The sequence below is a fragment of the Lipophrys pholis genome, assembly GCF_963383615.2.
Source record: "Lipophrys pholis genome assembly, chromosome: 21".
Classification (NCBI taxonomy): domain Eukaryota; kingdom Metazoa; phylum Chordata; class Actinopteri; order Blenniiformes; family Blenniidae; genus Lipophrys; species Lipophrys pholis.
This window is the reverse complement of record NC_137649.1, coordinates 7,312,525-7,326,716: the sequence shown is the minus strand read 5'-3', so window position 1 is coordinate 7,326,716 and position 14,192 is coordinate 7,312,525. Positions and strand designations below refer to the sequence as shown.

The following is a 14,192-nucleotide window of genomic DNA, read 5'->3' as shown; positions in this document are numbered from 1 at the left end:
CGTTTTCAAGCAACCATGACATCCATCCATCCATCCATCCATCCATCCATCCATCCATCCATCCATCCATCCATCCATCCAGAGAAAACTCATGCACAGGAAGAACATGCAAATTAAACTTCACACAGAAAGACATTTGACCTTCTTAATCACAACGTGCCCTTATCAAACTTGTTCATTTCTTTATGCTTGCTCTGTTTCACAACACATCAACTTTTGAGGACAAAATGTTCCCTTGCTGTCTGACAGACTCCATCGAAGATGACCTTCCAAAATGAGTCAGTCAGAATCATTAACTTCACCTGGCTGTGGTCATGATGTTGTGGACGATCATCGTATGTGCATATACGTACTTCACATAATTATATGTTACTATGCTGCTGTTTCTATCATAGATGGCCTATATGCATAATTTACTTCCCTTTAATGGTAAATTAATAATAAATCATTAGGTTGAGTCCTATAAACGTTTATTTCACAAGTTCCTATTTGTTTAACAAAACAACATTTTTACATCCATTTTTTTCTTTTCTTTTTTATGTTTCACATTTTAAAAAAATTAAAAACAAATGTTATGCAGTTAATTTTGCTCGTGTTGTCTCTCAAAAATGTTCCAATATCACCCCCTGGTGTCATTTATTGATTTGTGACCTTGCAAGGCATTGCTTACTAAAAATAAGCATCCGTTTCTGAGACCATTTCCCTGCACACTATTGTGAAGCAAATGGAATAAAATAATGTAAACACACACACACACACACACACACACACACACACACACACACACACACACACACACACACACACACACACACACACACACAAAACTCAAATTATTACAGTCATTGAACTTAATAAATTTGCTACCAGTTTTATCATTTACTATGTTATGTTATGTTATGTTATGTTATGTTATGTTATGTTATGTTATGTTATGTTATGTTATGTTATGTTATGGAGAATGCTTCAAGGCAGCTGAGTGTTTGAATACAGAAAGGACACCGCCTGAAACTAAATTAATAATACTAAAGTAAATTAAATTCTAGTGCTTTTTGGGAACAAAATTTGTAGAATGGTAATGAAATAAGAATCAGAAGAATCTTTTTTTTTTTTAATAATTAAAACATGCCCTTTTTGAACTGTGTGTTTAGAGAGAAAAAATAAAACAGATATGATACGAACGAGAGAACACGGAAACGTTCAATACATATTTCCCCCAAAAAAATTTAACAAAAACTTGTGAAGTTATGAGGAACTTTAATTCAGTCGTAAGGACTGGAGCTGTATTGAGACGTTTGTTGTTTCTACCCGGCATGTTTTTGTGAGCGTACCAGTCTCACCGTGTAACCAAATAAAGGACTACCTGGTAATTCTACGGTCAGTTTTTTATAACAGCGATGAATAACATTGAGAATTGTGCAGTTTGTTTACATAATCTATCCTAGTGATGTTTTCGTGTATATTAGAAAATTGCGAACCTAATTTTTTTCTGTTTCTGTCGCGATTAGCGTGCTAGCTAACGATAGCTTCCTATTTCCTGAATCAGCCAACTTCACTTTTCAGGCAGATATTTAAAGCATTTATTCGTTCATTCTTATCCTGCAACGACTTGCATTTGATTTTTTTTAATACCGGAAAGATAAGATTTGAAATGGGCAAGTGTTTTCCGTGTGTATTGTGTATCATATTTCCACTCCTCCGTCTGAAAACCTGTGGTTGTGTCTGTTTCTTCTGGTCAGATCATGGAGTTTGCAGAGCTGATAAAGACACCCAGGGTGGACGGGGTTGTCCTCCATCGACCTTTCCTGCCCACTGTTGAAGGGACTCTGTGTCTGACTGGTCATCACCTCATTCTGTCCTCCAGGCAGGACAACACAGAGGAGCTGTGGCTGCTTCACTCAAACATCGACTCCTTAGAAAAGAGGTGAGGATCTGGCTGTTAGACACTGTCACCATCAACGTGTTGTTGCTTTTATAAATGCAATGAGGAGAAAGTCATCATAGCAAGCAATGCATTGGGTTTTTTTTTAACCTGTCTTTTAAACAGTCGTACAGAAAGTTATGTGCACTAGTTCAACAGCACAAAATTACAATCATCATGTTTGAAAGTATCTGATCAGAGTTTGCAGACAGGATTCCAATAAAAGAAAATACAATTTGAATGGTAGTTCCAATGATGGTATGCCGAAGACTTTTAAATGCAAAACACATCAAAATAAGAGGGCAGAAACAGACACCAGCTACCTTTCCCATCAGCTAAAGACAGGATACACAAGCTCAAATTCACACATGCTCAGCAGAATAACTAGATAGAAAATTAGTAAAGTTGCCTGCTGGCCCATTTTTAGTTTCTGCTGCAGCAAATAAATGAAACGCATGAACGCATCTATCAATCCTGCTTTGCATCAGCTGGTCAGGCTGCCAGTGGTGGTGTAATGCTGTGTGTTGAGCAGGATTGTGTTGCAGACATGTTGATGATGCCACTGGACATATTCTGGTCATTACTTGCAGCAAATCACCAGAAACCTTTTTTCTTTTCTTTTTTGTTCACCTCACTTGCAAAACCTTTGCAGTCATCAGGTCACAACATCCCTCAGGAATTTGATAGAATATCAAAATGGCTCAAGCCCACCAACTCTGGAGCTGCTGTATCATGTTGTCATGTTAATATAGAGCAAGATTGCTGATTGCTGTTGCCGCCATTGACTTTATGGGTGTTTATTTTGTACCTACCTTTCATTGTTGAGAGCAACTGAAACAGCATTTGATGATGTTTGATCCTTTCTCAGTATTGCCACTACAGCGTTTTGTCTTCTTTCATTGATTTGTCCTTAAAAGTTGTGTTGTTGCTCAACAGCTTGAGCAATAGATCCACCACTGAAAGTTCAAGTCAAATTAAAAATGGCTGTCAACTGATCAGACTGAACATCAAATCTAATCCTCTGCCTTTTTGTCCCATCGACATCCATCTGCTTTTCTGAGTTCACACTGAGAGGAATGACGAACATGTGTTTTAGATTTGTAGGGTCTTTGGGAAGCATCATAGTCAAATGCAAAGACTTGAGGGTGATCCAGCTCGACATCCCCGGTATGGAGGAGTGTCTCAACATTGCCAGCTCCGTTGAGGTAAAAAGAAATAAACCTCAAACAAATGTTCATATTCAAGTGGAGTGTGATTAAGTGACTACTGCATGTCCTTATTCACTGCCTAATGTTTGTTTGCTTAATGAATATTTGAATCTTTGTAGGCCCTGTCCACTCTCGATATAGTTTCACTGATGTACCCATTCTTCTACCGACCGATGTTTGAAGTCATAGAAGATGGATGGAATTCTTTTCTTCCACTGGATGCCTTTAAAGATTTAGAGTCCATGGTATGAATGATATTAGTGACAATTTATTCTGTCTTTCTGTTTTGTATGTTCACTCACATCAGGACATATTTTAAAATTAAAATTTGGGCTTTAAATGTTCAGCTTTTTGTTTTCCTTGTAAATAATCTGCTTGAATTGTGTCCCTCAGACAGATGAGTGGAGACTCAGTGAGGTCAACCAGGACTTTAGCGTGTGTCCGTCGTACCCTCCTCTGGTGGCTGTACCAAAAGACGTGGATGACGACACACTGAGGAAAGTCGCTACTTTCCGTCATGGCGGCCGGTTCCCAGTACTCAGTTACTATCACAAAAAGAATGGCATGGTGAGCATGACAAATATAAGTGAAATATCCAGCTTTGACCACTCATTTGCACGTTTTGGTTGGTGCATTTCTGACTTTATCTTTTGTGCAAGGTATGTGGAGAACTGCATTTATCCAGAGACCTTCCAATCATTTTGACTTTCAGGTGATGATGCGAGCAGGACAGCCACTGACGGGCACGAATGGACGACGGTGTAAGGAAGATGAGAAGCTGATCAATGCCACTCTGCGGCCGGGAAAACGTGGATACATCATCGATACGCGCACCATCAACGTGGCCCAGCAGGCCAAAGCCCGAGGTGGAGGATTTGAGTCTGAGGCCAACTACCCACAGTGGAGGAGGATCCATAAAGCGATTGAAAGGTGAGCGGGGATTTGAGACTCCTAAATATTTTTTGAAAGGTAGATATTATGTTTTTGAAACATGCATGTCTGTATTCAGTCATATGAAGTATCAATCCATTTATGTTTTCTGTCATCTCCAGGTCCAACGTCCTGCAGGAGAGTCTGATCAAGCTGGTGGAGGCTTGTAATGACCAGTCCCACAGCATGGACCGCTGGTTAAGCAAGCTGGAAGCCTCCAGCTGGCAGACTCATGTCAAGGAGATCCTCACCACTGCCTGCCTGGCCGCCCAGTGCATCGACAGGTCGGTTGAACAGATGCTCTGTTGGCTTGTTGTCTTGTTAACCATTAAATGTTAACCGGTGAAGCAGGTGGCAGTGCTCACTACCTGTGTGAATGTGTGTTGGTTTCAGGGAGGGAGCCTCGGTGCTCGTTCACGGCACAGAAGGGACAGATTCCACTCTACAGGTGACCTCGTTGGCTCAGATCATCCTTGATCCGGCTTGCAGGACCATCAAAGGCTTCCAGGGTCTAGTTGAGCGAGAGTGGCTCCAGGTGACCTTCGCTGAGATTTTCTTTTCCCTCCGATTGATGAAATCGGCTGCTGACTGTTTAGATACTTTTAACCAATAGTTTAATTTAATACTGTTCTTCTACAAAAGATAATATTTGCCACACATTATGCCGCCTAAATATCCCGACATTGACCTTGACTTTAGTATTTCACCCCCTGGCTCCTCCCTCCACAGGCAGGTCATCCATTCCGGCAGCGCTGTGCTCAGTCTGCCTACTCCAACAGCAAGCCCCGCCAGGAGGCTCCCGTCTTCCTGCTCTTCTTGGACTGTGTGTGGCAGATCCTTCGCCAGTTTCCCTGCTCCTTTGAGTTCAGTGAGAGCTTCCTGGTGCTGCTCTTTGAACACGCCTATGCTTCTCAGTTCGGTACATTCCTGGGCAACAGCGCAGCTGAGAGGTCAGTCTGAAGTTGGCCGATATGAAACTGTAATGGCTGCTCCACCAAATTACATAGCTCGATGTGTGTGATCATCTTGCATATATGCCCTTGATTTATTGATACAAACGGTAAATCCTGCTTGGTAATATGGAGAAGCAAGAGGTAATTCTCAAAGTCACCTCGGAAGTTTTATTTGAGGAAAAGTAAAACTTTCCTTCCAGCTTAATTGTCGTCATTAATCTACATCTGTGCTGTTCTGCAGGTCACCAGCCTGCTATTAGAAACTGCTGGGAGCCACTGTTCTTGTAGCTCAAGCTTAACATCCTTTTTTTTTTCGTTTTTTTTTTTTTAAGAGCCAGACTGTCTCTGCCCGAGAAGACGGTGTCCCTGTGGTCATGGGTGAATCGACCCCAAGAGCTGGAGCATTTCTCCAACCCTCTCTACGAGGCAAATAGTCTTGTGATCTGGCCTTCTGTTGCCCCGCAGAGCCTGCTGCTATGGGAAGGTAAGACGCAGACAAAAGTGCACGCAGCGACTGAGATTGTAAAGGAAGAGCGACATGCGAGAACTTGGATTAGAACTGCTTGGATTTCATCGGCGCAAAAATAAACCGCGCTGAAAATGTAGGACATTGACCTTGTCCTGGATAGAATGAGTAAAAATACAAACATCATCCACTGTGAGCAGCTTGGGCATCAGTGTCTTGCTCTCGATCGAAAGTGTGTGAAATAACCATCTGCTTCAAAATTGTTGTCTTTGTTAGTTTAGGAGGAAAAAGCTTGATGGAAAAGAAACTTATTATCATGTTGACGCTGTAAAATATCACCACTAGAGGGCGTCATCGCATTAGAACCTCTAGTAAACTTGGTGACCTTGTAAGTCACGAGTAAATACTGCAGTTGGTATGCACCATTTCATTAAAGTTAAGTAAGCACATCTATTTTTTTTTTTTTAAAAAGGGAAGTTTCTCGTGGCAAAAAACAGCAAGTTTATTTCTGTTGCAGCATTCAGACTCAAGGCAAATGACGGTGCTTTACAAGCAAATAAAGGAAATATTAAAAGAATACAATTAAGAAAGGCACAAAAAGAAGAATGAATTATGGTCAAACGTGATTAACATAAAGGTAAATTAGTCAAATCTATTGTTTGATGGAAAGCCTGCGCAAATAATAATGTTTTAAGGCCTTATTTTAAAGAAGTGAGTCTGTCAGGGAGTTTGTTCAGCAGGTGGTTTGCATAGGAAATAAAAGCTGCTTCGCCGTGTTTCTTCTGACTCTGAAACACTCAGTAAACCTCTTTCTGAGGACCTCAGGGGTCCGTTTCAAATTCTACTCGTAAATCTGAGATGTATTAAACCCCGAGATCATTCGCCTACTTCATAGATAAGAAGTAAGGCAGCCAGAGCAGAGACTGGAGCTCAGGTGTAATGTGAGACCAGTAAACACACTGTTTATCGAGCCCACTGAAAATAAAAGCATCAACAAGTTTTTCTGAATCTCGTTTGGTCAGAATTCCTTTATCCTTCAAATATTTTTCAGATTGTAGTCAGCTGATTTAGTTATTGTCTTAATGTGTTTGATGCATTTCGGGTCTGAGTCCATAGCTACACCCAGAGTTCTGCCTCGATCTGTTGGCTTGAAAATACAATGGATATAAAGAGTGACTAATATATCCACATATGTCACTCTTTATATCCATTTATGACCTATGAACATTGTAAATACTATACTTAAAAGCAGTTATTTTAAGCACACTGATGATGATTTTCTGGATTTATATGCAGTCTGTCAATCTGCATGAGCAAACATAGCCACACGTTTTAACCTTCGTTTTAATTGGTCATTCGGTGATCCCAACAGTGTTACATAAAGACACGAAGGCTCGACTTGGCATCGTCAGCATTCTGCACATTGCACGTCGTGCACGGCAGTGATGTGTTTCTTATTATGGTTGGCACTGAATGTATGCTCTCCCTGACACTCGAGCTCTGCTGACACTGGATAGTGAGGAGCGCTTTACTCGCGGCTCTCATTTAGCGGGCTAATCTTAGTGCCCTGGATCCCTCCCTGACTGATCTGTAGCAACAACATCAGAGATTGAGACATGTAGGCTTTCAGGGTGGAATAAACATGTTTCAGACTGGAAACACCATTTCTGTTTGGGAGAAAGTGCACTGTGTTAATACAGAGCCAGATGAAACCAGCAATGAGAAAGGCGTGAATGACCACATCCCCACAACAATTAACAGATTACATAACACACCATCTAAATGCATAATGAGCTTTTTTGTCATCCGGAAGAATGAAAATACCATGAAGCACCACGAAGTCTCAATCAGGCTTTTCACGATATCGTTGATCAATGAATGCAATGTGACATTTTCTTAGCATTAATGTAGATATCATCAGTTTAATCATGATCGTTACACCTCCTGAGTCACAAGGCAGTGCAGTGCTGAAACTTAATACAGTCCATCCACCTCCTACACCGCTTCATCCAGCTTAGAGTCAGGAAGTGCTGGAGATGATCCCGGCTGAATGTGGTGAAGACGCAGTAAAACCCTGGACACAGTACCAGATTATTACAGAGCAAACGCAGAGAGACAGACGGTCTCATTCACGTTCACATTCACACCTTTGGGCAATTTTCAGAATCACCAATTAACCCAGAACAAGTTTTTGGACTTTGGGAGGAAATCAGATGACCTGGAGAAAACTCAAAACAAACAGAGAGAGGACATGCAAATCTGCCCGCTCAAAGAGTTCCAGCACATTGGCCATAAATTCATAATAATAAGAAAAATAAGCAATGAATATTGAAGGAAGCTTGAATTTATTCATACTAGAAGACGAGCAGGCAAAAGTGCAAATCATGGCTCCGAACTTTTAACCAGCTTAAGTGAAAGTTATTTTGTTTTGGGTTTTTTTTCCAAGCACAAACACTCTCGGAGGGAAAAAAAAAAAAAAAAAAGCTGTTGAAAAATAAAGAACCTTGCTATTGGTTTGGGTGAATAGAAATAAAAAAATAATAATTTGAATTTGTTTTTTAGATTAGATAATAGTTTGTTGTTGTTTTATAAATTATGAGATGGGGTTTCCAACACATTTTAGTTAAGGGGCCACATACAGCCCAGTTTTCACCTTGAGTGAGCCGGACCGGTAAAATATTGTCATAATAACCTTTTAAATTTAAACTTTAAAGTTTACTTTTCTTGTAGTGCAAAATATATATGATGAAAAAAAATCGATATTTTCACAAAAACCAAACAATTACTATGGAAAATGACTACAATCTCAACATGAAGGCAATTTTAATGAAACGTTCTGATGTAAATTACAGTGAAATGTCCCCAAAAAACTTCTATTCTCGCTGTTGCATTGTGGGTGTTTTTACAAACTGACATCTTGAGCATTGAGGTAACAGCTTCAATGCTGATATCTCATCTCGGGTCTCGCTGTTGTGTTTCAGTCGCCCTAAGAAATTAGTTTTAAAATCAATGTTTTCTTTGAAAGTTTTACAACTTGCTTGGTGATTTGGCCGGATCGCAGCCTCTTTCCGGGCCGGTTCTGGTCCGCGGTCCTTATGTTCGACACCTCTGAATTATGACATCATGTGGTTGAATGACAGAAAAGGTCCAGTCATTTAAATTTCGTTTAAGTTTTCTGCTCTCAATAAATGGGCCCTCAGATGTAGCGCCAAGAAATGCCGAAGCAGGAAGTTAACGTGTTAATGAAGGGTTGTGGGGGAGCATTCCTGAGCTTTGGGTTGACGGTTCAGTTTAGTTTGAAGCTCAGAAGACATTGGCAGGAGGAAATGTGCCACGTTGGGGGAAGGGGTGCAGACATTCAGGGTCATTCGGTTCAAGCATGCTCGTGTGCGGGATCGCTGCTGCTGCCTAAAGCCTCAGAGTCACACCCTCATGCTATATGAAGAGGGAAAATGACATAAGAGCACGAGACAGTCTGCTGACGCTCAGGCCCGGGCCCGCCTAAAACCTCAGGTTGAAGTTCCATAAATACTCAAGAAAAGAGATTTTCTTTTTCTTTTTCCAGGCCTGGGATGAATAAAAAAGACGTCTTCAGGTTTCTCACAACTTGTTCTTGACACGTCGTCTAGAGAGGACTGTCGTGTGATTGGTCCGAGTTGAAGGAGGACGGATGATTTGGAAATGCATCACCCTGGCCTTCTGGCCATCACCCTGACGACCCCCCCCCCAGTCTAAAACGTCCTGGCCACAGCTCACTCTGATCGTGTTCTTAGCACCTTGAGAAAGTGAACACGTTTCTCTATTTTTAACTAGTCTGTGTGCGTGTGTGTGTGCGCAATGCGACCACGACCACTAATGCATGTTGTATTTACTTTGGTATACAATTACAGTTCAGAACAGCTTTTCTTTCTTTTCTTTTTTTTTTTTTAAACTTTCGCGCAAATACTGCAGAGAATCAGTACTTTTACTTCTTTTTTACCACAAACATTCGTATGTCTAGGTACAGTAAACTTTGGTGAACTCCCCTGACGTCACACATGTGACACCACGTGGATCCAGGTCAGAATCTCACCTCTGCTTACACCTTATCACCACAAGGGGCGCCAGAGAAAACCATACTGCCAACCTTGATATTGTTGTTTAAAATCTACCTGTGTCATATGAGGACACACACATATACACACATATTCCTCTCCGGGCCTCATATAGGTTATACACACGACATACAGAAACAAATCTATAATTTCCCTATGGAATTGTTGAACCGTGAATACAGTCGAATGTCAAAACATTTGAATATCATTGTATTGTTGATAGTTTTAATGTAAAAATATGATAAATGATGCATCTGCTGAAATATCTTTTAAAATATTCTCCTTTTTTTTGATGGACTTTACATATATAAGAATTATATAGTGCCACAAATGTGGCACTTTTTGAAAACCACAATGTTAACATTGGACAATTCATTTTTTTTTTTAAATGTCATTTTCTTTTTTATATTCAGTTTTTTGTTTTTTGCTGATTTATTACAGGGGTGTCAAAACCGTCCAGCACAAGGCTCCAATCTGAGCAAACCACCAAGAAAACAGAATCTTTAAAAGAAAACTGACTTCTTAACAAATTTCTTTAGAGTAGCCATGCCGGCCGGTTGGGTCTGGAAAAAAAACATGCATAATGGAAGAGCTGTAAGAGACATTTCACTTTATTTTGCTCCAGAAGGTTTCATTAAAATTGCCTTTAAGTTAAGATTGTTGTGATTTTCAGTACTGATTGTTTGATTTTGTGAAAATCTAGACACTATATCACATATACTGTGCCTCACAATAGAAGAACAACTGTCATAGCAGTAGTTCACCAGTCCGGCCCGCTCAAAATGTGACCTATGATTGATTACCACTGTTAATAGTTTATGCGCATATATAAATAAATAACAATGTGCATGAAAAAGAAGCCTCATAATGATGACAGATCCATATTCTGGTCCTTCTCCTTGATGTCCTTGACAGTGAATTTACATTTGTGCTTGCTCAGGTGATTGCCTTGTTTTGTTCCCAATATAACCGACAAGTCACCTTCGTGCAGCGCGGCACATTCCAGTCACACAGCACATCTCTGCAGCCACTCCTCTGAAGCTCCTCCACCCACCGCAAGGTCCAATTGTTGATGAGCCGGATTTATGCGGTCAATGAACTTAATTACTTCCCTGCCCCTCAACGAGTCCTTCTGTCACCTTTCATGCCAAAAAAACCCCAATCACTGCGCTATTATATAAATATGTCGTGTGTTTACTTCATGTGCAGTAAATTGCCTGAAGGAAGAAATCTCTTCCTCATAGCATGGCATCGCTTTGTTCACTCAGTTGTGTTCCCCTCTCCCTTTCACAGGCGTTTTTCTTCGCTGGAACCGCTCCTCCAAGTGTCTGGACGAGGCCTACGAAGAAATGGTGCACATAATCGAATACAACAAGGAACTTCAGAACAAAGTGAACAGCTTGCGCAGGCAGCTGGCCCAGCTTGAAACTGAGGACCCTCTGCTGCAGACACCATAAAGAGAAATGTCTGTGAAAGGGGGAACAAAACAAAAAGATGGGGAGTAGTTAATGTGACAGTAATGGGAGATAAACAGATCGTTTCCAGCCAGTGCAAGTTTAACAATGGCAAAATCTGAAAGTTGAATAGATCTCTCTTCTGTCTGTTAAGTTTTAAACAATAATCATTAAGTGGAGTGAAACCTCGCAACTTTCAAGAAACTCTTCGGCGTAATGCGGAAGTTTTCTTCATGTATTCGCTTTCTAAAATCAATGCGCATGCTGATTTCTCTTCGTGCCTGCTGACATTTCACCTAAACCACTGCAATCATACTTACATTTTCCGCCTCCAGTACGTAAACAAAACTTCTTGCTTCTCCTCAGCGACTACTTGGTCGACTGCTTTACAACTGCGGACATTTATTTGCTTTGAGAAGGAGAGAAATGGTGCATATATTACCGCAGGGTTCACGTTCTCACCAAATATCCTGATGAATGTATACGGCACTGGAGCACTGCAGGGTAACTATGGCAACATATAGGGTGCTTGAAGGCAACACGTGACTTGGCCACACATTGAGATGACATAAGATGTGTAGGTACGGTCAGCACCCACAGTACTGCGTAATGATGAGAGGGCAGGTTTATATAATGCATATCTGGGAAGAGTATATATGATTTCTACATATTTATCAGATTGTTTCTCGACATTCCAATCAGTAGCATGGCCACACATCAGCACAACCTCATAATCTAGTGATCCTCCTGGACTTCAGACCTCATTATGTTGTTTCATCCATTACATATTAAGACCCGAGGGAACATCTTGATTTGTTTCTTAAAATCTTTGCGACGTGCACAAGGCATTTCATTGAGAATCTTAAAAACAAGAACACGGTGTGGTTATTGTCCTGTCCCATCTCTGTCTGGAGGGTGAGGTGGTGTTCCCATGATTTATTCGGTTCAAACCTCCTCAGCAGTAATATTAACAAAAAGAGTGACGTTGTCATGTTGACGGAGACGAGTCTTTTCAGGAAAAAGGTGAAAATACTACACTAATATGACATCACTGCTTTAAAGACCAGAGTCGTATGATATTTGTTACGCTATCCTGAGAAATGCATATCAGAGTTACATGTTTTCAGAACTGATGCACTTTGTGTGACACAGATTTCAGTATCTTTTACATCATCCTCCACGTTAAACCATTTTAATCCCATTTTAGAAATATACTCTTCAGATTATCTTTCCATTAGCTGGCATAAACTTTTCATCAGTGCAGACCAGCGGCTTCCATATCAAAGTGTAACTGTCCACATTAAACCGGAGAGCTTGCCAATATGTCACGCCGTTGTAAAGTGAGACTTTGTTTTGCAGATGACATGGGAAAGTTAACTTTACTGTCGACGCCTCGCTTCCGACTCGTTATGGGGGATCGGTGAAGCTGCATCTTGTAATTGTGTGGTGGTCTTGCATCGGTCTTGAACTGGATTCTTGTGGAGGCGGTTGATCTCGTCTCTCAGCGCTGTCCGTGGTCCTGCTGTTTGGAAGCTTTACGTGTACGGCGCTGTGAATAATGGCCAGTCGTGTTTGTTTGCCAGTAAGAAAATGCAATTATCTCCGCTTGTTTTATTCTTTATGACGATGTGTTTAATCTTTTCTATAAATATATACTAATCACACTAAACTGAGTTAATTCCAGCCACTACTTTAAAATGCATTACAAAGGGAAAAAACGTTTACATGTATCGTTCATGTGTGCACTATTTACATTCTCCTGTCGGCCAAAAATACGCCCTGATGCTTTCTGTGTGTGTGTGTGTGTGTGTGTGTGTGTGTGTGTGTGTGTGTGTGTGTGTGTGTGTGTGTGTGTGTGTGTGTGTGTGTGTGTGTGTGTGTGTGTGTGTGTGTGTGTGTGTGTGTGTGTGTGTGTGTGTGTGTGTGTGTGTGTGTGTGTGTGTGTGTGTGTGCATGAGCGAAACAATGAGCCCCACCAGGTTAATGGGGCGACTCACAATGGAAGATGTTTATATATGCTTGCATTATGCACAATATCCGGTATTTGTTGTTGCTTGAGCAGAAGATTATCGTACTGTTTTACGAGTAACCTCGTGTTTGTTTAACTTCTTCCACAATGTGCAATGCCTTACTGTAAAATCAGAAATAAAAAAAGAAATTTAAAAAAAAAAGTGAGATTTGTTTACTGTTATCAGGGTTGATCAGACGCTTGTAAAAGTCTATTTCTGTTCAAATTATTTAATTGTTTTTTTTTACGTTATCAAGCCAATAAAATTATAGCACAACAGATGAAATTGTAATGACGTGTTTTTATTATCAGTCTTAATATTTCACGTTTACCTTCAGGCTGCTGTGGTGGAATAAAGCTGCGAGGAAGCTTTCAGATAGGATGTGTTGATATTTATGATCACTCAAAGCAAACTGAAAAAGGAAATTAAGAGAGAAATCACGATGTGGTATGACCCAACATTTGCCTTCAAAGCAGCATCTTCTCACACAGTTTTTGAAGGGACTCGCTCAGACGCTGCAAAACATCTTGGAGAACTAATTCGAATAAATTTGGAGTCAATCAGATGCTTTTCCTTCTGGTATAACATGATGGATAAGTAGCATTATATTTCACTTAAAGGAGACATATCATGCTTTTAAATCCTTCCTTTTTACATATAAATCATACAGTTGTGGTCTATACAACGCGGAACTGCAATGCTTGGGTCTGAATTCCTCATTATTATAGCTCCACAGGCCCCTTTTCAACCCCTTTTCTGATGTGCTTCTGAGAGCAACTCATTTTGGGGCGGTCTCTTCAAATGCAAATGAGACACTTCATACCCCGCCTCCTCTCCAGGTTGCAGAGGTCACACTCGGTTCAACGTCACCCTGTTCGGCCATCTTTGTAGTTTGATAGAACAGATACAATTATCTAGCGGCGCAGAAACTTTATATTCACACATTATTTACAAAATGTCAACAACGGAAGATTTGTCCATCCAGCCATACATGTTGGAGCCAGAGTCGGACCCGGCGGAGCGAGATGAAAATGACGATGATGCACCTGCAGAACAACGTCTTCATATGGATGTAACGCAATGGTGTGTTACTATATTTACACTAACTTCTCCATCCATGCCCACTACTACAATACTGCCTGTATTACAACGACTAT

At 40.7% G+C, this 14,192-nt stretch overlaps 1 protein-coding gene across 2 annotated transcripts; it reads left to right on the top strand.

Annotated features, from left to right (window-relative positions):
* The first annotated feature begins 1,315 nt into the window (after window positions 1-1,315).
* Window positions 1,316-13,314, top strand: mtmr9 (myotubularin related protein 9). Of its 2 annotated transcripts, none has more exons than XM_080490480.1 (11): window positions 1,316-1,377; window positions 1,740-1,924; window positions 3,018-3,126; window positions 3,249-3,374; window positions 3,523-3,696; window positions 3,842-4,059; window positions 4,182-4,343; window positions 4,453-4,594; window positions 4,789-5,009; window positions 5,345-5,496; window positions 10,866-13,314. In XM_080490480.1, the coding sequence occupies exons 2-11, from the start codon at window positions 1,743-1,745 to the stop codon at window positions 11,027-11,029; spliced, it is 1,650 nt and encodes a 549-aa protein (XP_080346606.1). In that variant the 5' UTR covers window positions 1,316-1,377; window positions 1,740-1,742; the 3' UTR covers window positions 11,030-13,314. The 2 variants fall into 2 exon arrangements, with proteins under 2 accessions (XP_080346606.1, XP_080346607.1); XM_080490481.1 differs by having other exon boundaries at window positions 1,322-1,366.
* Window positions 13,315-14,192: the final 878 nt, after the last annotated feature.

Coding starts and splice junctions, on each gene's coding strand:
- mtmr9 (XM_080490480.1), top strand. CDS start 1,743: ATGGAGTTTGCAGAGCTGATAAAGACACCCAGGGTGGACGGGGTTGTC. Junction 3,697..3,841: donor ATCACAAAAAGAATGGCATG/GTGAGCATGACA, acceptor TTTGACTTTCAG/GTGATGATGCGAGCAGGACA. Junction 5,497..10,865: donor GAGCCTGCTGCTATGGGAAG/GTAAGACGCAGA, acceptor TCCCTTTCACAG/GCGTTTTTCTTCGCTGGAAC.